The sequence below is a fragment of the Pelophylax lessonae genome (assembly GCF_965119305.1).
Source record: "Pelophylax lessonae genome assembly, chromosome: 9".
Taxonomy (NCBI): Eukaryota; Metazoa; Chordata; class Amphibia; order Anura; family Ranidae; genus Pelophylax; species Pelophylax lessonae.
In genome coordinates, this window is record NC_138776.1 from 220,252,502 (window position 1) to 220,275,205 (window position 22,704).

General features: G+C 43.3%; 1 protein-coding gene across 1 annotated transcript in view; it reads left to right on the forward strand.

Annotated features, from left to right (window-relative positions):
- DRGX (dorsal root ganglia homeobox) overlaps window positions 1–22,704 on the forward strand; it is a gene marked incomplete at both ends in the record, with an annotated part of 198,610 nt that overhangs the window by 98,509 nt on the left and 77,397 nt on the right. The window contains one exon of the mRNA XM_082268303.1: window positions 19,966–20,087. Within this exon, the coding sequence (XP_082124429.1) occupies window positions 19,966–20,087 (122 nt within the window). The remainder of the gene's footprint in view (window positions 1–19,965; window positions 20,088–22,704) is intronic.

Consider the following 22,704-nt stretch of genomic DNA (forward strand, 5'->3'; position numbering starts at 1 on the left):
GGATTAGCTCGGTGGCGGGTGTGGATGACCCCTTTGGGGGTGCGTTTTCACAGAGAGATAGCCGAGCAGAGGTTGAAAACAAGACTGATTTATTCATGCAATTTACTTCACACAATTGCAAGCGTCAAAACAGCCAAAATAAAATAAAAGACAAAATAAATCCTTGCCTCTGTGGGCGGCTACCTTCTCACGCTGGAACCTACCTAAGAAGTCTTTCCAACCTACTGTTGGGCCGACACTGCTGATCCTACAGCAGACACTCAAATGTCCATTTGTTTGCTTTTCACACAGCACAAACATTGTCCATTGAACATGTCCCTTTGTTTCTTTCACATCAACACATGTTCATTTATAACAGGATCCTTTACTCTTCAGATTCTTCACATTGAACACAGTTCATTTAACAGGTCCCTTTACTCTTCACACTCTTCACATGGAACACTTTGTCTTCTCACCTTTGAGACGTCTTCACTCGTGGTTACCCTCCTTAGCTTCACATCGCTGTAGGGGGTCTTCTCCCATGCTCACCAGCTTGTCGGGAGGCACACATCCGACTGTCCCCCTCTCCCAGCCCACACGGCGACAGGCGGCAGCAGTCCTTCTCCCATGCCCACACGGCGTCGGGAGGTACACGTATGTCTGTCCTCCTCTCCCAGCCTACACGGCGACAGGAGGCAGCAGTCAATAGATTTTTTCTGGACAAATTATAGAGTCCTTGATCTCCTCATTCTGAACAGCTGAATGGTTTTCAACTTCCTGCTGGCTCTTTTTGCAGCCAACACCCTATAGTATCAGTGAACTTTTCAAAGCAGGTGGGAATGTGTCTCCTCTCAGTGACTACATTCCCAGATTTACCTGACTTCCTGTCACATACCCCCCCCTCTTGTTTCAACCCTAGGGTTGGGACACATATTTCCAGGCACGCATGTGTCAGGCACTGCTGACTCACTGATAAGCCTCCTATTATCCTCAAGCTTCCGGATGAAACTGTTTCTGTCATCTTCACTGACAGATTTCTCATAAATGCCACACAGTTTGTCTCTCATCTCATATACACATTCTTCAACTGCATTTTTGGCATAATTTTGCTCCTTCTCGTTTCTGTCATCTTCATTGACAGCTTTCTCATAAATGTCAGACAGCTTGTCCCTCATAACCGTCTGTCCAATCCACCATGGAGGACCGTGATCCATAGGCAACTCAATTGGGCTAGTCTTAATGTCTTCAACATTCTTAAGACGCCTCTCTCTGCAATCCATAAATGTTTTCCACAAAACTTTGAGAACCTTTGCTTCACTAAGCTTTGTTCCAAGTAGGGACTCTTGACATCCCTCTGTGACTTGAGTTGCCTCTCCATACAGCTGTACACAATCATTGACTTTTTGTTGTAAAAGGGAATGATCTTCCTTCTTGAGCTTTGCTTGCTCTAAGATGCTGTGCAGAGGATTTTCCAATTGAGACAACAGGCTGTCACACATTTCTTCAAAGTGACCCCTGTTCCTTTTCCCAGAGATATCAATATCATTCAAACATTTCATATTCATAGGCAGATCTGAAGCATTTGCACTCATCAACTTCTTAAACTTTTCGCCCTCCTGAGCGAGTCGCAGTAAAGGCCTACTATTTGATTTGATATTCAGTTTATATTTCTTGCCAAACTCTTCACAGAAGTAGCCAACCAGAACATCATCAACTTTCCTTCCACCAACATAGGGGTTAAAGGCAACAACACAGTTGAACCCAGCGATCTGGGTGGTATCCATTATAGACCTCCTCTCTGCATCAGGGAAGAAGCATGGAACTGCAACACATTCTTTTACAGGTTTCTTCAATGCACTTTCTGCTGAACTATTTGACCGCTCAAGGTCACCTAGTTCCTTTTCTCTATCTGAATTCCACATGGAATGTATCTCAAGATCACGATCAAACTTCTGCCACCCGTCTTTCACCAGTTCCATTTTGGAAACACTCCCTGAAAGGCACTTATTCATTTGCTTCACGTTTTCACCAACAGCCTTAGTTTTCTCCACTAGGTGGCGTTTGCTTTTTTCTCCCAGATTTATATCACTTGCTTTAGTTTTCTCCGCTTTAGTTTTCTCCACTAGGTTTTCAGCCTGAACTGAGAAATCATCACATTTCTTACACAACTCTTTTGTTTGCTGAAGCTCTAATGATACATTTTCCAATGCTTGAAGTTTTTGAAGGAACGGTTTATTCCAAAGGGGTGATTCAAGCCACGTGTCATCACATTTCTGAGGCTCACTCAGGACAGACCCCAAAACACTGATCCTTTTAAAAACTGCATCAGGCACACTATCCCCTCTTTGGGACAGATCCTCTGTTGCCTGGAATTCCTCTTCCAGTTCCTGCAACGGAATCTTCATCTCTTCTACTTGCTGTTCTAAGGCTCGCTTAGACTTTTCTAGCTCCTGAACTCTTTTCACAACATCATCCTTGGAGCGGACCAAATCTTCCATTTCTGTACACAGCTGTTGGTTAACTCTTTCTAGTTCAGCCTTACACTCTAGAGCTTCCTCCAAAGAGCGAGCCAAGAACAGGGCTTTGCTCTCGTTATCACGCACCTCCGTTTCTGCACGTGCGCGTTCTTCTGCATATTTTGCAGACACAGTCTTCTCTTCACCAAGCATCTGATCAAACTTCTTTTTCACATCTTCAACACACTGTAATGAACCAACGCTTTCTTCCATGCGTTTTTTCATATCCGCTATCTGAGCTTGCAATGTTGCGACTTGCTCTGATAGGTTTTTCTTTGCTTCCGCCTCCTCTTTTAATTGTTCCAGGAAGCCATTTTTCTCATCTTCCATTTGTTTGAGCTTTGTGCTAAAACTCAGCCTTTGACACCTCTCTTCCTGTAAGAGTTCCTGCGTGTCTTGCAGCTGCGATTCCAAGATAGAAAAATCTTCCGCAATTTCTCTAGATTTGCTGTCTGCTTGAGAAAGCTGATTTGTAACATTGTCCAACTCAACCTGCAGTCGGTTTGCCTTCTCTGACAGCTTAGCACACAATCGGTCACCTTCTGACACCTTGACTTGCGATTCCAGAAGCTGTGCCTCTACTTTTTCCCTCTTATGTTCACAATCTTCTTTTCCCTGCATAAGAGCCTTCACCTCATTGGCTAGCATCTGGGAATAAGAATGTAATTCTGCCACACAGGCTTCTTTCTCCTTTAACTGCTGCTGGACACGTTGGGCTTCCCCTTTCCAACTTTCACAGTCCGCACGCCATTCATTTACCACATTGCTCAAAGTAGTGAGCTCATACACAGTACTCAGTAATTTAGCCTCTCTTTCACTTTTCTCGTTGTCGCTGAGAGACAATGTCGCTTTCAGAGCAACATTCTGTTCCTGCGACTCCTGCAGGTCTATTTTTGTAGCTCCCAAAGACTGAAGACTTTTTTCCAGCTGATTACGCAACTCCAACATTTCACACATACTTTGCTTCTGCAAAGTCTGAATTTCAATTTCCTTTTCCATGAGGATGGTATCTTTCTCCTTTATAGTGTCTTGACATTTTTGCAACTCGACCAAAAGAAGAGCAGTGGATTCTTCCCACTGTAACACATGAGACTTGAGTAGTTCATTCATTTCCTGCAAGTTTCTATGCTCCATTTTAAGCAATTCCAAGGCTTGTTCCTTTTCTTCCATTTTCCGTTGCAAGGCATCCAACTCAGCCCTGCACACATACTCGGTTTCTTCCAAACCGATGGCCTCCATTGGCTGCTGGCGTCTCTGTTTCCAGCCTGCCATGCTCTCTTGGTGAGCCTTTTGTTGAGCTGCAAAGCTCCGCTGTTTCAGCATCTCCCCCCTTTTGGGTTTACTTTTCATCTGAGCACACTGCGTCTCCATAGCAGTTTCATCAGTGTTGCTAGGGACAACAACCTTCCTCTTTAGTAGACTCTCTTTAGGCATGGATGGGGCTGGTTCAGACGGTAACATCCCCTCCATCCATAGAATCCGGTCTCTCATTTCATCTATCTTTGCATTTTTCAGGCGTTTGGATCGCCCCATCTTCAATAACTCCACAAATTTTTCACAGTCCAGCAAAAAATTTTCAGACCACTGTCTCTTTAACACATGTAGTTTTTCTCTCTCTTGCAAGATCTCTTTTCCTGCACACACAGTTTGTGCAGTCACTTGCACCAGACACAACAAAGTTCATCAAATAATTTTGAGACCGCTGTCTCTTTAAAACACTTTTTTTTTTCTGTCAGGATCTTCTCTCCTGCACACCTAGATTGTGCAATCTCATGCACCAGATAAAGTTCATCAAACATTTGCACTTCCTTGCAGGGATCTCTGCTTATGCCCACTGCATACCTCCACCATATGTAAGGGATTAGCTCGGTGGCGGGTGTGGATGACCCCTTTGGGGGTGCGTTTTCACAGAGAGATAGCCGAGCAGAGGTTGAAAACAAGACTGATTTATTCATGCAATTTACTTCACACAATTGCAAGCGTCAAAACAGCCAAAATAAAATAAAAGACAAAATAAATCCTTGCCTCTGTGGGCGGCTACCTTCTCACGCTGGAACCTACCTAAGAAGTCTTTCCAACCTACTGTTGGGCCGACACTGCTGATCCTACAGCAGACACTCAAATGTCCATTTGTTTGCTTTTCACACAGCACAAACATTGTCCATTGAACATGTCCCTTTGTTTCTTTCACATCAACACATGTTCATTTATAACAGGATCCTTTACTCTTCAGATTCTTCACATTGAACACAGTTCATTTAACAGGTCCCTTTACTCTTCACACTCTTCACATGGAACACTTTGTCTTCTCACCTTTGAGACGTCTTCACTCGTGGTTACCCTCCTTAGCTTCACATCGCTGTAGGGGGTCTTCTCCCATGCTCACCAGCTTGTCGGGAGGCACACATCCGACTGTCCCCCTCTCCCAGCCCACACGGCGACAGGCGGCAGCAGTCCTTCTCCCATGCCCACACGGCGTCGGGAGGTACACGTATGTCTGTCCTCCTCTCCCAGCCTACACGGCGACAGGAGGCAGCAGTCAATAGATTTTTTCTGGACAAATTATAGAGTCCTTGATCTCCTCATTCTGAACAGCTGAATGGTTTTCAACTTCCTGCTGGCTCTTTTTGCAGCCAACACCCTATAGTATCAGTGAACTTTTCAAAGCAGGTGGGAATGTGTCTCCTCTCAGTGACTACATTCCCAGATTTACCTGACTTCCTGTCACATACCCCCCCCTCTTGTTTCAACCCTAGGGTTGGGACACATATTTCCAGGCACGCATGTGTCAGGCACTGCTGACTCACTGATAAGCCTCCTATTATCCTCAAGCTTCCGGATGAAACTGTTTCTGTCATCTTCACTGACAGATTTCTCATAAATGCCACACAGTTTGTCTCTCATCTCATATACACATTCTTCAACTGCATTTTTGGCATAATTTTGCTCCTTCTCGTTTCTGTCATCTTCATTGACAGCTTTCTCATAAATGTCAGACAGCTTGTCCCTCATAACCGTCTGTCCAATCCACCATGGAGGACCGTGATCCATAGGCAACTCAATTGGGCTAGTCTTAATGTCTTCAACATTCTTAAGACGCCTCTCTCTGCAATCCATAAATGTTTTCCACAAAACTTTGAGAACCTTTGCTTCACTAAGCTTTGTTCCAAGTAGGGACTCTTGACATCCCTCTGTGACTTGAGTTGCCTCTCCATACAGCTGTACACAATCATTGACTTTTTGTTGTAAAAGGGAATGATCTTCCTTCTTGAGCTTTGCTTGCTCTAAGATGCTGTGCAGAGGATTTTCCAATTGAGACAACAGGCTGTCACACATTTCTTCAAAGTGACCCCTGTTCCTTTTCCCAGAGATATCAATATCATTCAAACATTTCATATTCATAGGCAGATCTGAAGCATTTGCACTCATCAACTTCTTAAACTTTTCGCCCTCCTGAGCGAGTCGCAGTAAAGGCCTACTATTTGATTTGATATTCAGTTTATATTTCTTGCCAAACTCTTCACAGAAGTAGCCAACCAGAACATCATCAACTTTCCTTCCACCAACATAGGGGTTAAAGGCAACAACACAGTTGAACCCAGCGATCTGGGTGGTATCCATTATAGACCTCCTCTCTGCATCAGGGAAGAAGCATGGAACTGCAACACATTCTTTTACAGGTTTCTTCAATGCACTTTCTGCTGAACTATTTGACCGCTCAAGGTCACCTAGTTCCTTTTCTCTATCTGAATTCCACATGGAATGTATCTCAAGATCACGATCAAACTTCTGCCACCCGTCTTTCACCAGTTCCATTTTGGAAACACTCCCTGAAAGGCACTTATTCATTTGCTTCACGTTTTCACCAACAGCCTTAGTTTTCTCCACTAGGTGGCGTTTGCTTTTTTCTCCCAGATTTATATCACTTGCTTTAGTTTTCTCCGCTTTAGTTTTCTCCACTAGGTTTTCAGCCTGAACTGAGAAATCATCACATTTCTTACACAACTCTTTTGTTTGCTGAAGCTCTAATGATACATTTTCCAATGCTTGAAGTTTTTGAAGGAACGGTTTATTCCAAAGGGGTGATTCAAGCCACGTGTCATCACATTTCTGAGGCTCACTCAGGACAGACCCCAAAACACTGATCCTTTTAAAAACTGCATCAGGCACACTATCCCCTCTTTGGGACAGATCCTCTGTTGCCTGGAATTCCTCTTCCAGTTCCTGCAACGGAATCTTCATCTCTTCTACTTGCTGTTCTAAGGCTCGCTTAGACTTTTCTAGCTCCTGAACTCTTTTCACAACATCATCCTTGGAGCGGACCAAATCTTCCATTTCTGTACACAGCTGTTGGTTAACTCTTTCTAGTTCAGCCTTACACTCTAGAGCTTCCTCCAAAGAGCGAGCCAAGAACAGGGCTTTGCTCTCGTTATCACGCACCTCCGTTTCTGCACGTGCGCGTTCTTCTGCATATTTTGCAGACACAGTCTTCTCTTCACCAAGCATCTGATCAAACTTCTTTTTCACATCTTCAACACACTGTAATGAACCAACGCTTTCTTCCATGCGTTTTTTCATATCCGCTATCTGAGCTTGCAATGTTGCGACTTGCTCTGATAGGTTTTTCTTTGCTTCCGCCTCCTCTTTTAATTGTTCCAGGAAGCCATTTTTCTCATCTTCCATTTGTTTGAGCTTTGTGCTAAAACTCAGCCTTTGACACCTCTCTTCCTGTAAGAGTTCCTGCGTGTCTTGCAGCTGCGATTCCAAGATAGAAAAATCTTCCGCAATTTCTCTAGATTTGCTGTCTGCTTGAGAAAGCTGATTTGTAACATTGTCCAACTCAACCTGCAGTCGGTTTGCCTTCTCTGACAGCTTAGCACACAATCGGTCACCTTCTGACACCTTGACTTGCGATTCCAGAAGCTGTGCCTCTACTTTTTCCCTCTTATGTTCACAATCTTCTTTTCCCTGCATAAGAGCCTTCACCTCATTGGCTAGCATCTGGGAATAAGAATGTAATTCTGCCACACAGGCTTCTTTCTCCTTTAACTGCTGCTGGACACGTTGGGCTTCCCCTTTCCAACTTTCACAGTCCGCACGCCATTCATTTACCACATTGCTCAAAGTAGTGAGCTCATACACAGTACTCAGTAATTTAGCCTCTCTTTCACTTTTCTCGTTGTCGCTGAGAGACAATGTCGCTTTCAGAGCAACATTCTGTTCCTGCGACTCCTGCAGGTCTATTTTTGTAGCTCCCAAAGACTGAAGACTTTTTTCCAGCTGATTACGCAACTCCAACATTTCACACATACTTTGCTTCTGCAAAGTCTGAATTTCAATTTCCTTTTCCATGAGGATGGTATCTTTCTCCTTTATAGTGTCTTGACATTTTTGCAACTCGACCAAAAGAAGAGCAGTGGATTCTTCCCACTGTAACACATGAGACTTGAGTAGTTCATTCATTTCCTGCAAGTTTCTATGCTCCATTTTAAGCAATTCCAAGGCTTGTTCCTTTTCTTCCATTTTCCGTTGCAAGGCATCCAACTCAGCCCTGCACACATACTCGGTTTCTTCCAAACCGATGGCCTCCATTGGCTGCTGGCGTCTCTGTTTCCAGCCTGCCATGCTCTCTTGGTGAGCCTTTTGTTGAGCTGCAAAGCTCCGCTGTTTCAGCATCTCCCCCCTTTTGGGTTTACTTTTCATCTGAGCACACTGCGTCTCCATAGCAGTTTCATCAGTGTTGCTAGGGACAACAACCTTCCTCTTTAGTAGACTCTCTTTAGGCATGGATGGGGCTGGTTCAGACGGTAACATCCCCTCCATCCATAGAATCCGGTCTCTCATTTCATCTATCTTTGCATTTTTCAGGCGTTTGGATCGCCCCATCTTCAATAACTCCACAAATTTTTCACAGTCCAGCAAAAAATTTTCAGACCACTGTCTCTTTAACACATGTAGTTTTTCTCTCTCTTGCAAGATCTCTTTTCCTGCACACACAGTTTGTGCAGTCACTTGCACCAGACACAACAAAGTTCATCAAATAATTTTGAGACCGCTGTCTCTTTAAAACACTTTTTTTTTTCTGTCAGGATCTTCTCTCCTGCACACCTAGATTGTGCAATCTCATGCACCAGATAAAGTTCATCAAACATTTGCACTTCCTTGCAGGGATCTCTGCTTATGCCCACTGCATACCTCCACCATATGTAAGGGATTAGCTCGGTGGCGGGTGTGGATGACCCCTTTGGGGGTGCGTTTTCACAGAGAGATAGCCGAGCAGAGGTTGAAAACAAGACTGATTTATTCATGCAATTTACTTCACACAATTGCAAGCGTCAAAACAGCCAAAATAAAATAAAAGACAAAATAAATCCTTGCCTCTGTGGGCGGCTACCTTCTCACGCTGGAACCTACCTAAGAAGTCTTTCCAACCTACTGTTGGGCCGACACTGCTGATCCTACAGCAGACACTCAAATGTCCATTTGTTTGCTTTTCACACAGCACAAACATTGTCCATTGAACATGTCCCTTTGTTTCTTTCACATCAACACATGTTCATTTATAACAGGATCCTTTACTCTTCAGATTCTTCACATTGAACACAGTTCATTTAACAGGTCCCTTTACTCTTCACACTCTTCACATGGAACACTTTGTCTTCTCACCTTTGAGACGTCTTCACTCGTGGTTACCCTCCTTAGCTTCACATCGCTGTAGGGGGTCTTCTCCCATGCTCACCAGCTTGTCGGGAGGCACACATCCGACTGTCCCCCTCTCCCAGCCCACACGGCGACAGGCGGCAGCAGTCCTTCTCCCATGCCCACACGGCGTCGGGAGGTACACGTATGTCTGTCCTCCTCTCCCAGCCTACACGGCGACAGGAGGCAGCAGTCAATAGATTTTTTCTGGACAAATTATAGAGTCCTTGATCTCCTCATTCTGAACAGCTGAATGGTTTTCAACTTCCTGCTGGCTCTTTTTGCAGCCAACACCCTATAGTATCAGTGAACTTTTCAAAGCAGGTGGGAATGTGTCTCCTCTCAGTGACTACATTCCCAGATTTACCTGACTTCCTGTCACAATATATATATACTATATATAATAAATGTATACAGTTGGTTTGGGCTGCTCATTCACAAGAATTACATGCAAAATAATGGTACCGCTTTCAGCACCTAAAATCCAAAAGAATCATACCGCCAGGGAGGTTAAAGATATCCATAAAAAGTGTTGTTTAAAGTTTGCCACAAGCCACCTGGGAGACACACCAAACATGTGGAAGAAGGTGCTCTGGTCAGATGAAACCAAAATCGAACTTTATGGCAATAATGCAAAACTTTATGTTTGGCGTAAAAGCAAAACAGCTCATCACCCTGAACACACCATCCCCACTGTCAAACATGGTGGTGGCAGCATCATGGTTTAGGCCTGCTTTTCTTCAGCAGGGACAGGGAAGATGGTTAAAATTGATGGGAAGATGGATGGAGCCAAATACAGGACCATTCTGGAAGAAAACCTGATGGAGTCTGCAAAAGACCTGAGATTGGGACGGAGATTTGTCTTCCAACAAGACAACGATCCAAAACATAAAGCAAAATCTACAATGGAATGGTTCACAAATAAACATATCCAGGTGTTAGAATGGCCAAGTCAAAGTCCACACCTGAATCCAATCGAGAATCTGTGGAAAGAACTGAAAACTGCTGTTCACAAACACTCTCCATCCAACCTCACTGAGCTCGAGCTGTTTTGCAAGGAGGAATGGGCAAAAATTTCAGTCTCTCGATGTGCAAAACTGATAGAGACATACCCCAAGCGACTTACAGCTGTAATCGCAGCAAAAGGTGGCGCTACAAAAGTATTAACTTAAGGGGGCTGAATAATTTTGCACGCCCAATTTTTCAGTTTTTTATTTGTTAAAAAAGTTTGAAATATCCAATAAATTTTGTTCCACTTCATGATTGTGTCCCACTTGTTGTTGATTCTTCACAAAAAATTACAGTTTTATATCTTTATGTTTGAAGCCTGAAATGTGGCAAAAGGTCGAAAAGTTCAAGGGGGCCGAATACTTTCGCAAGGCACTGTATATGCCACATGGGCTCAAAAGACTGTTTCTGTAAAACTGCCAGCACCAAATCTAGATCCCAAGGACAAAATGGTGACTTCACTGGTGGAAGCATACGTAGCACCCCTTGAACGAAGGTTTGAACTAAGGAATGCAAATCAATCGGTCTCTGGAAAAACACAGATAAGGATGAAATTTGACCCATAATAGTGCCTAAGACTAATTTCATATCTACCCCTACTTGCAAGAAGGCTAGAATTTTCCCAAAGACATATTTGCGAGGATGCCATTTACTGGCCTCACACCAAGTAATGTAAGGATTTAAAGACTTTGTAATAAATGCCTCTAGAGACTGGTCTTCTAGCATTTATCAGGGTAGAAACTGCAAGGCCATATATACCCTGCTCTTTCAAAATCAAGGCTTCAATAGCCAAGCCGTCAAATTTAGAGACTGTAAAGCAGGGTGGAATATCGGACATTGAGGGAGCAGGTCTTGATGTAGTGGAAGAACCCAAGGCCTTGCCACTGCCAATTTTTGAATTTTTGCATACCAAAACCTCCTTGGCCATGCTGAAGGCACCAGGATTACTCGTTTCCCCTCTACCTGGATTCTGCGTAGCAAATATGGCAGCAGCTGAACCGGAGGAAAGGCATAGATCAGAGAAAAAACTCCTCCCAAGGAATCACCAAGGTAGAGAGGACGAAGCGGCCTTTCAACTGCTGCAGGAGGATTGGTACCAGCTGCGGAGCCCCTTGCAATGCCCTGCCCAGGGCACACGTCCCCCCCCCCCCTGCCCCCCCCCCCCTACTTTCGGTCCTGCTTAGGTGTACCCAATTCACTAAATTCTGCTTTTTAAAGTTTTAAAGTTTTCCTTGCAGATTCTAACAGCGTAACATTACAGTGCCTTGAAAAAGTATTCATACCCATTGAAATGTTCCAAATTTTTTTCATGTTACAACCAAAAACGTAAATCTATTTTATTGGGATTTTATGTGACACATAATTGTGAGATGAAAGGAAAATGATAAATGGTTTTAAACTTTTTTTACAAATATATATCTGTAAAGTGTAGCATGCATTTGTATTCAGCCCCCTTTACCAGTGTTGCCAACCTATCAGATTAAAATTCACTGACACAACACCCAAAATTTACTTTTTTTAAGTTTTTACTGGCATTTCCAAAACTTACAAACATTTAATTTTTACCCCTTGCCGACCACCCAACGTTTTTTTACTGTGGCAGGACGACTCGGCTGCGTCCAGTCATATAGTACTAAGCGACTGGAGTGCATGTGGTTTCGGCAGCGCGCGCTGTGTTTAGACACAGCAGGAGGCGGGCTGCAGAAGGAGAGCAGGATCGAAACGGAGAGAAGGACCGCCTGCTAATGTAAGACCTGCCTGCTTATGTAAACAAAGCAGGCAGATCTTCTCTCAGACAGGCAGGGACAGATCAGAAGAAACTGCGATCTGTCTATGCCTGTCACAGAACCCCCCCCCCCCCCCCCACACACACACAGTGAGTAAGCACATAGGCATACATTTAACCCCTTCCCTGCCAGTGTCATTTATACTGTAACAGTGCATATTATTTAACTGCTATTTTGTAAATTTGTCATTTTTGCCCCTTTGACAATACAACAAAGTGTGAACTTTCCTAACATAGTGACAGATAACTGCTTTGAAAAACCGAAGCAAAATTACTTTTTTGCAAAGACACATTTAGCAGCTTTTGTGGAGACAGTTATCCCCATAATTTTACATTGTAAACAGTAATCCATGTTTGAAAAAAATGTAATAGAACAGAATATTCCGGTCTTCTAAAATGTGTTGTACATCCGAAAGGAATTAAATAGATCTTCTTCTGCAGTCATTCTTCTTCCTCCACCATCATCATCACCCCAACTTTATCCTTACCAGCAGCAGAAGACACACACAGTGGCTTATGTTTACAGTTTAATAAAGTGTCAACCTTGTGGACATACATTGTGACATCAACCTTTTCAATGATGTGTTCAGTAATCTTTCCTGGGCCACTCTTTACTGACAAGAGTCCTTCCAACATTGGAGTGGAAAGATTGTTCCTGTGATCAGTTTTCATTAACTTTACAGAGGAGAACACACATTCTACCTCAGCTTTTCCATGGGGAAGGGAAAGCAGAGTTTTTGCAAATTTAACTAGATGTGGGAATTTAGGTATTTTCAGACTGTCCAGATCGATACTACAGCTTTGTCCTACCATGTGCCAATAGGAATCATAAGTGTGAGTCTGAGGATCATCACTAAAACCTGTCACTTGGTATTCTTAAAATCCAGTATGCAGTGCGTCAAACTCAGATCAGGGAACAATTTGTGGAAAATGCTTGGCAAGTTCTATAATGTCTCCAGAATTTACAGTAGACCTGTTTAAATGTTTTAGTAAAGACAACAGCTAAATGATTTGGTTTCCAATGGGCATCTGTTTTTTAATTACAGTTACAGCTCTTGTGTAAAATATCTTGCACCATAAACTGGTGAACAGCTGACAAATCATCTACTGTAGATAAATGTTCTCTTGTTTGGTAGCCAATAAAAATCAGTTGATTTGAAGTTTGCACTATTAGTGTGGTCAACTGAATCAGTGCATCATTTTGAATGGAAACCAACAGGTCTGGCCTGATAAAGTAGCCCATAAGACTTTTCAGCAGTTGGCAGTACGTAAAGTACAAGTCAGGTAACATAGGTGAATTGCTCTCGAAACTTTTATTGAACTTTGTGAATTATGGCAAAACTGCTTGAAGACAAAAAAAGTAGCACTTAGCGATAGGATCCTGTAGCTTAATGCTTATTCTGTCCACAGTTACCAAGCGATCAGTATCATCACTTGACTGAAAATAACTTAACAGGGCATCATATTGATTCAGAATGCGGTGAATGTGAAAAATATAAGACTGCTCTACTTTGAAGCGGGATAGTACAGAGTTTCTAGGACCAACCATTACACTTGCACCATCTGTTTTAAAAACTATTACATTTCTTAGTGGTATACCATCTTCCAGAAAAGATTGTTTAATCTGCTCAAAAAAAAAACACCAGCAGTTGCTTCAGTGCAATCAAGGAGGCGGTAGAACTGGTATTGGGTTCTACCAGCTCTTCATCAAAATAAATGACAACCATAGCTAATTTTTTGCTTGTTGATATGTCAGTAGTTCCGTCAATCGGTAATGAAAAGTGACATTATGTAAGCCTTTTGCACAACTCCTCTTTGAGACACTTAGCAATGACATTCTTAACCAACATGGAACCTTTAGTTCACTTACTATTGATGGATTTTGCTATTTTGGAGTCTGGAAACCAGTCAGTGACATTATCAGTAAGATAATCTAACAAACTTAATGGCAAATTTTTTTGTGCAAGAAAATTGACTATTTTTAGCTCAGATTCAGTAGTCCTTTTCTTATGAGCCAACACTGCTGGAGCTGGTGGCGTTAGTATAAAAACTAACAATGCCAGCGTTGACTTGCCTAGCTGCAGCAATATCCTTGTGTTTTGAACTTGTGCAATGGCTGCGTACATCACGAACACCCCCATATCCAATGCTAAACACTTTTTTTGCACCACCGACATTTTGCATTTTGTTTTGATTCAGCATCTGCTCTTAACCAGTATTTGAACTGAACATCTGTCAGCCAAGAAGCAACAAAGGAACAAAGCCTAACTTTGTGAGGTTTCTTTGCATTAAGTGGTGCCTCTTCCATGTTTAAAGTGGAACTGCAGAGTACAGACAGTGCAACCTATGACCAACAGAAGCCCTGAAAGGTGTTGATTACAAGGTGAGCTAGCACATAAAAATGACCTTGTGTGCTGCAGAAGCCTGCCTGAGGAAACTAACCAAAAGCTGTTCATGCAACCTGATCACAGGAACTTATGGAAAGTTTTTTAGCACTGAGAGGCATCACCTGTGAAGTTCTGCAGGTAGGTGTCTACAAAAAAAAAAAATCACGTTGTCTGTGTGTTGCCCATTTTTCCTAAAATGTGTGTGGTGTTAGTATAATACAAAGACCACTTACAGTTTAGTAGATAATTTTCTCTAATCTGGTGGTGGTGTCAGCTGTAGAGCCATACAGCTGGCTATCTTCTCAATATGTTGATTTCTAGGGGAGAAAAAAAAAAATCAACGCAAAACTGATGAGTGTGTAAACCAAAAAAAAAAAGACTTTCAAATTGACATGCACTAACCAGAAGACGGCGTTGGAGTCAATTCCAGAGGTCACTGTGGTGGATGGTGGTGGTTCAGGAAAATCAACCAATACAACCTGAAATGAGATATAGCCTCTAAATGCTAAACAAAACCAAAACGAATTAGTGTACTTACCATAAGATGTTACTGTAGTGTATGCTCACAAGAGTTTGTAGCTGTGGAATTTGTAGGCAGGTAGCCAACTCTAACTTGGTTCAAGATGGCTAGAAAGAGCAGGCTGATCCAAGATGACTGGAAGGAGAAGGCTGGTGGTCCAAGACCGCAAGTCTAGGAAAATATACCCATATAAAAACAGGAGGGAGAAAACCTAAAATGAGAATATAGCACCTAAAGGATAAACCCTTCCCTTCCCCACAAAACAAGTTGTGTACTTAACGTAATATGTAGCTGGGGTATTTGCAGACAGGTAGCCCTGTGCCTAGGGCAATAACTTGGTCCAAGATGACTGGCTCTTGCTGGAAGCAGCAGACTGGTCCAAGATGGCTGAAAAGAGCAGGCTGGTCCAATATGGCTGGAAGGAGTAGGCCGGTGCAAGATGGCTCGAAGGAGCAAACTGGTCCAAGACGGCTGGAGGGAGCAGGCTGGACCAAGAAGGCTGGAAGGAGCAGGCTGGTGGTCCAAGATGGCTGGAAGGAGCAGGCTGGTGGTCCAAGATGACTAGAAGGAGCTAGCTGGTCCAAGACGGCTGGAAGGAGCAGGCTGGTCCAAGACGTCGGGAGGAGCAGGCTGGTGGTCTAAGATGGCTGGAAGGAGCAGGCTGGTGGTCCAAGATGGCTGGAAGGAGCAGGCTGGTGGTCCAAGATGGGTAAAGGAGCAGGCTGGTGCAAGATGGCAAGTCTAGGAAGATCTATCCATACAAAAACAGGAGGGAGAAAACATAAAATGAGAATATAGCACCTAATTGATAAAAAAAACCCACAAAACAAGTTGTGTACCTACTGCAATATGTAGCTGTGGTATTTGCAGGCAGGTAGCCCTTTGCCCAGGGCAGTAACTTGGTCCAAGATGGCTGGAAGGAGCAGGCTGGCCCAAGACGGCTGGCTGGAAGGAGCAAGCTTGCCGAAGACGGCAAGTCTGGTAAAATCTACCTATATAAAAACAGGAGGGAGAAAACCTAAAATGAGACTATAGCACCGAAATGATGAAAAAAAAAAACACAAAATGAGTTGTGTACTTACGGTAATATGTAGCTGTGGTATTGGCTGGCAGGTAGCTCTTTGTCAAGGGCAATAACTTGGTCCAAGACAGCTGGAAGGAGCAGGCTGGTGGTCCAAGATGACTGGAAGGAGCAGATAGGTGGTACAAGATGGCTGGAAGGAGCAGGCTGGTGGTCCAAGACGGCTGGAAGGAGCAGGTTGGTGGTCCAAGATGACTGGAAGGAGCGGGCTGGTGGTCCAAGATGGGTGGAAGAAGCAGGCTGGTGGTCCAAGACAAGATGGCTGTTGAGAGCAGGCTGGTGGTCCAAGATGCTGGAAGGAGCAAGCTGGTGGATCAAGATGGCTGGAAGGAGCAGGTTGGGGGTCCAAGATGGCTGGAAGGAGCAGGTTGGTGGTCCACGACAACCCCCCACAAAACTAGTTGTGTACTTACCGTAATATGTAGCTGTGGTATTTAAAGGCAGGTAGCCCTTTGCACAGGGCAGTAACTTGGTCCAAGACGGCTGGCTGGAAGGAGCAGGCTGGTCCAAGATGGCTGGCTGGAAGGAGCAGGCTGGTCACAGTGGGGTGGAGGAGAGCCCAGGAAAATCTACATATAAAACAGAAAGACTGTCCCCAACACAGGCCACAGACGGCTTTGCCCCCAGAAAAAGAGAGAGGGAGAGACAGAGAGAGGCTACTTTGCCCCCATACATAGAGAGAGAGAGAGAGAGAGAGACACTTTGCGCCCACACAGAGAGTGACTGCTTTGCCCCCACACAGAGACCGCTGTGCTCCCCCCCCCTCCCCACACACACACACACACACACACAAAGACCAGTAGAGACTAGTGCCTCACATTTAAGTGCACCATTAAAAATATACAGTAAAACCTTGGTTTGAGAGTAACTTGGTTTGAGAGCGCTTTGCAAGACAAGCAAATTTTTTAAATAAATTTTGACTTGATATACAAGCGATGTCTTGATATACAAGTAGCGTCATGTATAAAAAAGAAGAGAGGAGCCTCTAAAGTGTAACAATATGGTTACATTTAATGAAGGTTCAATATTTAGCAACTCACGTGGTTGATGATTAAAGGAGGCACATCTAAGAATGCAGGCATCTGGGGTAAAGCTGTCCACATAGACCATCCTCTGCACAGCCATCTTCATCATCCCTTCCACACTGCACTCCACGAGTGATTCAAAGCCTCACTTTCAGATCACTCTACTGCAGGCTATTCTTCCCGGTCACGATTGCAGACTGACAGTGGTGAGAGCCGGTGGTTCAGAAGATGGTCTATGTGGACAGCTTTACCCCGGATGCCTGCATACTTAGGTGTGCCTATTTAAATCATCAACCATGTGAGTTGCTAAATGTTGAACCTTCATTAAATGTAACCATATTGCTACACTTAGAGGCGCCTCTCATCTCTCTTATATTCTGTAGCTCTGCTAGATTTTGCTTCTAATCCCCTTGGGAAGGCTGCATATTGTGGATGGACATTTTATGGTTACACAACCTATCACATTGCTATAATCTTTGTATATAGACTATAAACTGAAGGATTTGTGGAACAAATCATCTGAGTTTCCATTATTTCTTATGGGGAAATTTGCTTTGATATAAGAGTGCTTTGGATTACAAGCATGTTTCCAGAACGAATTATGCTCGCAATCCAAGGTTTTACTGTATATGAATTCATTTTTTACAGTGCCATCAGCAAAGCCAGTGTCTCTCAGGCAGCTCCAGTCCAGACCAGTGCTCCACACTGCCTTAGCCCAACCAATTTCCTTAACCCCCCCACTCTCTCTTACCTAGCACTGCAGCAAGAAGCAAGCATCTCCCAGTCCCACATAGTGGACTGGAGGGAGCAGTGCACTCACAGCAGGTCAGATGAGGGGGGCATGTAAAAGTATATTTCACTTAGTATACAATAGATGTTTCCAGATCCTAAATCCACACACAGATTTTTTTGGAGATACTGGTGAAACATGTAAAAATCCCACACACATTTTTCATTTGCTGTGCCTTGATTTGATTTTCTAAACTTGCACAGTTTGACAATCTCACACCTTTTGAATTACTGTGGACCAATGTCATCTATTTACATGCAGGTTAACTATTCTGTTGTCGCCCTCCCAGTCTGATCCCACTCCCAGTGCCACTCACTACCAGTCTGCTCTGCTCTGTGTCCACTCCGCTCTGCTCTGCCAACTCCACCGCCATATTGTCCTCCATCCAGCGTCCACCCACTTGGCTCCTGGCTATTTATAGGATGGGGGAGATGTGGCAGCACTGGTGGGAAAAATTACATCACATGGGGGCGGGCGAAGGCAGGACTCATCCGAGAGAGTCTGACAGTGACTCCAAGAATTGGAGATTTCCAGAACTGCGTGCCGCGCATGTGCAGTTCTGACCGTGCCGCTGCAGGGATTGTTTTACTGGCACTTTTCTCCTGCTATGGGCATTTGCCGGCAGGAGAAAAGAGCCCTGTTTTTATGGGCTGCCCATAAATATATAGGCGGTTGGAAACACTGCCCTTTACTCTGATACCCCTAACTAAAATCTAGTGGAACCAATTTCCTTTAGAGGTCACCTAATTAGTAAATAGAGTCCACCTGTGTGTAATTTAATCTCAGTATAAATACAGCTGTTCTGTGAAGCCCTCAGAAGATTGTAGAGAACCTTAGTGAAAAAACAGCATCATGAAGGCCAGGGAACATACCAGACAGGTCAGGAATAACGATGTGGAGAAGGTAAAAGCAGGGTTAGGTTATAAAATAATATCCCAAGCTTTGAACATCTCATGGAGCATTGTTCAATCCATCATCCAAAAATGGAAAGAGTATGGTACAACTGCAAACCTACCAAAACATGGCCATCCACCTAAACTGGCAAGGATCATTAATCAGAGAAGCAACCAAGAGGCCCCTGGTAACTCTGGAGGAGCTGCAGAGATCCACAGCACAGGTGGGAGAATCTGTCTACAGGACAACCTTTTAGTCATTCACTTCACCAATCTGGCCTTTATGGAAGAGTGGCAAGAAGAAAGCCATTGTTGAAAAAAAGCCATAAGAAGTCCCATTTGCAGTTTGTGAGAAGCCATGTGGGGGATACAGCAAACATGTAGAAAAAGGTGCTCTGGTCAGATGAGACCAAAATTGAACTTTTTGGCCTAAAAGCAAAACACTATGTGTGGCGGAAAATAACACTGCACATCACAATGAACACACCATCCTCAACGTGAAAAATGGTGGTTGCAACATCATGTTGTGGGGATGCTTTTCTTTAGAAGGGACAAAAAAGCTGGTCAGAGTAGATGGGAAGATGGATGGAGCCAAATACAGGGAAATCTTAGAAGAAAACCTGTTAGAGTCTGCAGAAGACTTGAGACTGGGGCAGAGGTTCACCTTCCAGCAGAACAACAAACCTAAACACACAGCCAGAGCCCAGAGCTACAATGGAATGGTTTATATCAAAGTATATTCATGTGTTAAAATGGCCCAGTCAAAGTCCAGACCTAAATCCAATTGAGAATCTGTGGCACGACTTGAAAATTGCTCTTCACAGACACTCCATCCAATCTGACAGAGCTTGAGCTATTTTGCAAAGAAGAATGGACAAATATTTTATTCTCCTAGATGTGCAAAGCTGGTAGAGATATCCCCAAAAAGACTTGCAGCTGTAATTGCAGCAAAAGGTGATTCTACAAATGATTGACTCCGGGGGGCTGAATACAAATGCATGCCACACTTTTCACACATTAATTTGTTAAAAAATGTGAAAACCATTTATCATTTTCCTTCTACTTCACAATTATGTGTCACTTTATGTTGGTCCATCACATACCACCCCAATAAAAATAAATTTACGTTTTTGGTGGTAACAAGACAAAATGTGTAAAGTGTCAAGGGGTATGAATACTTTTTCAAGACACTGTATGAAGTTCTGTTAGCAGAAACATGATTATCTGAATCCTTGAAGCTGTACTGTGTTAACACATCTTTATGTATCCTGTGTCACATAGGTGTCTAAGTCATGACAGGACAGTGGCTCCAGCAGCATCATTCTTTCCTTCTTGTCTTCCTGGTGCAATCTTAAACACTGCCAGCTATGCTCAAGCACTGTCACATGTAGCATCTCTGAAAGGTGAGTACTTCAGTGAGAATCCTGATTTAAATTGTGAAAAACGTGAAAAAAATATTAGTGATTGTTACTTCTCAATTATGAAACTCTGCAGACATGTATGTTGCTAAGATTGATGCATACTGGGAAACTTGTTGAATAGTGAACATGGCCATATCATGTCTAGCAGTAGAAGTGGCCTACTAGGAACACGGCACACATGTTACTTGTATCCACAAATTGTACCTTGATTTCTGTGCCACAAGCAACAGTCAGGTTCATTTTCACCATAAAAGTTAAAATAACAATTTTGTGAAAAAAAAATATTTTAAAAACAATTGTGGCAAAAAAAACCTTAAAAACTCACCATGCCTCTTACTAAATATGTTGGACTTTCTACCAATGGCAGCTGGTCATATGGGGTGCAGGGGCGCCTCCCCCCTATCCATGCGTCTGGCCCCCTAATCTACATGCGGGGCGCCAGACGCATGGAGTTCAATGGGGCTTATTTTTTTTTTTTTTAACCATGTGATTAGAGCAGAGTTGTATAAAGTACTCGAAACCCATACTTGAGTAAAAGTACAAGTGCTCAATCAAAAAGTGACTTGAGTAGAAGTGGAAGGGCTCGATCAAAAAGTGACTTGAGTAGAAGTACTAAAGTATTCAACATTTTTTGTACTTAAGTATTGCAAGTAGTTTTGTTAAAAATTTTGCTACTCAAGTACTGAAAGTAAAAGTACTAGTAGTTTTGAAAATAAAATTGCTACTCAAGTACTGAAAGTAAAAGTACAAGTACTGTGTTATGTAGTTATTAAAGAAAGAAGTCAAAAGTTTGAACATCATATTGTTTTTATTATTTCAAATGCAGCTTTTATTTATGCATACAGTAGCATTTATTTTCGTATGCGCTGATAATACACATGTTTTGAGCTTCATGAAACCTGCCATCTACTGTTCTGGCAGTGGTAATTTTATAATAGTAACGATTAACTATGCAGCACAAAAAAAATATTGGAGTAGAAGTATTGAAATCATCGAAAAAATGTAGTGAAGTAAAAGTGGAAGTAGGAGAAAAAAATTATACTCCAGGAAAGTACAGATACTGCCTTTCGGTACTTAAGTACAGTAGTATAGTAGTTCTACTTAGTTACTATACATCTCTGGATTAGAGTCAGAGGCTCTCACAGGCAAAAAAAAAAAAGGGTGGGCTCGGGGCGCAGAGGAGTGCGCCTCGAGACCGACCCAGTTGTGTGAACAATAGCGAATGAAAATTCACTATTGTCACAAGGATCCTCCCCCTGGCCAATCAGGAAGCGGGTTTTGAGACCCGTTCCCGATTGTCCGAAAGGAAAAGCCATGCCATTGGGCATGGAGGAGGGGGGAGGAGACGCAGAAGATGGAAGAAGCCGAAGCCGCCGCCGCCTCCTGCTGCATCTAGGCAGAGTGACTGAGCGGTGGGGGGCCCTGCCTGTCCTCTCCTATCCTGTCTCCCCTGTCTCGCTGGGGGGTGGTGTGCGGCCTGGTGTGGTCTGGGGGAGGGATATGGTGCAGTCGGTCTGCCGCTCCCCCCTTGGCCCATGGAGCACCAGCCGCCACTGCTTTCTACATTCCAAAAAAGGGGTTATTTGGGGGATATTTGTACTGTCCTGGCATTTTAGGGCATCAAGAAATGAGATGGGTGGTCAGAACATCAGGACTGATCAGTTTTCAAATATATGTACCATAGTTTGTACAGTAGACTCTGTAACTTTCACACAGACTAAATAATATACACTGATTTGAGATATTTTTACCAAAGAAATACAGCGGTATACATTTTGGCCTAAATTTATGAAGAAAGATTATTTATTTACAAAATTGTATAACAGAAGCAAAGACATTTTTTTCGAATGTTTTGGTCTTTTTTACTCTTTCTATAGCTAAAAAAAAAAATTGGTACAGTGTTGCATGATGTGACAGCACTGGAATCTGAAAATGTCGTCATGGGTAGAAAGGGATTGAAACAGTCCGGTCTTGAAGTGATTAAAAAAAACCATAATTAACACAATTGGGGAATACTTCACAACCAACATCAATTGAGACAATAAATACCTTAGTAAGGAAAATGTAATGTGCAGGGTGGTTTACAGATTGCTGCAGTAGGAATATGTTTGTACAGCATAGATTGGACCTATGTGACATACAACACAATGTGTGAAGTGCAGTTGTCAGAACATGTAATTTGCAACATACTGTATTAGCATATGGAGTGCAGTTGTCAAGACTACCTAACATACAACTTTGTATATACAATGCAGCGCGCGTTCGCCCCCTAACCTGCTCGCGGCCGACGTACAGTTACGGCGTTTTGTGCAGGAGCAGCTGCCTGCTGCGGTACATCTGCTGTGGGCGGTCTTAAAGAGGTTAAAAAACATCTCCATTACTTCCTGGACTGACCTTGGGACTTGACAAAGATGGAGTTTACCATCTGATCTCATTAGCACACACCCTGCATCAACTACCCTCCTACTTCAAGAAATCATTATCACCCCTCATCGGGTGCATGTTTTACTAATGCAATCAGTGAACACCATTCTCACTAAATACACAGCCATAGATCGTTCATTTGGCAGAGTGTTCAAGAACTGAGCGATCAGATAAC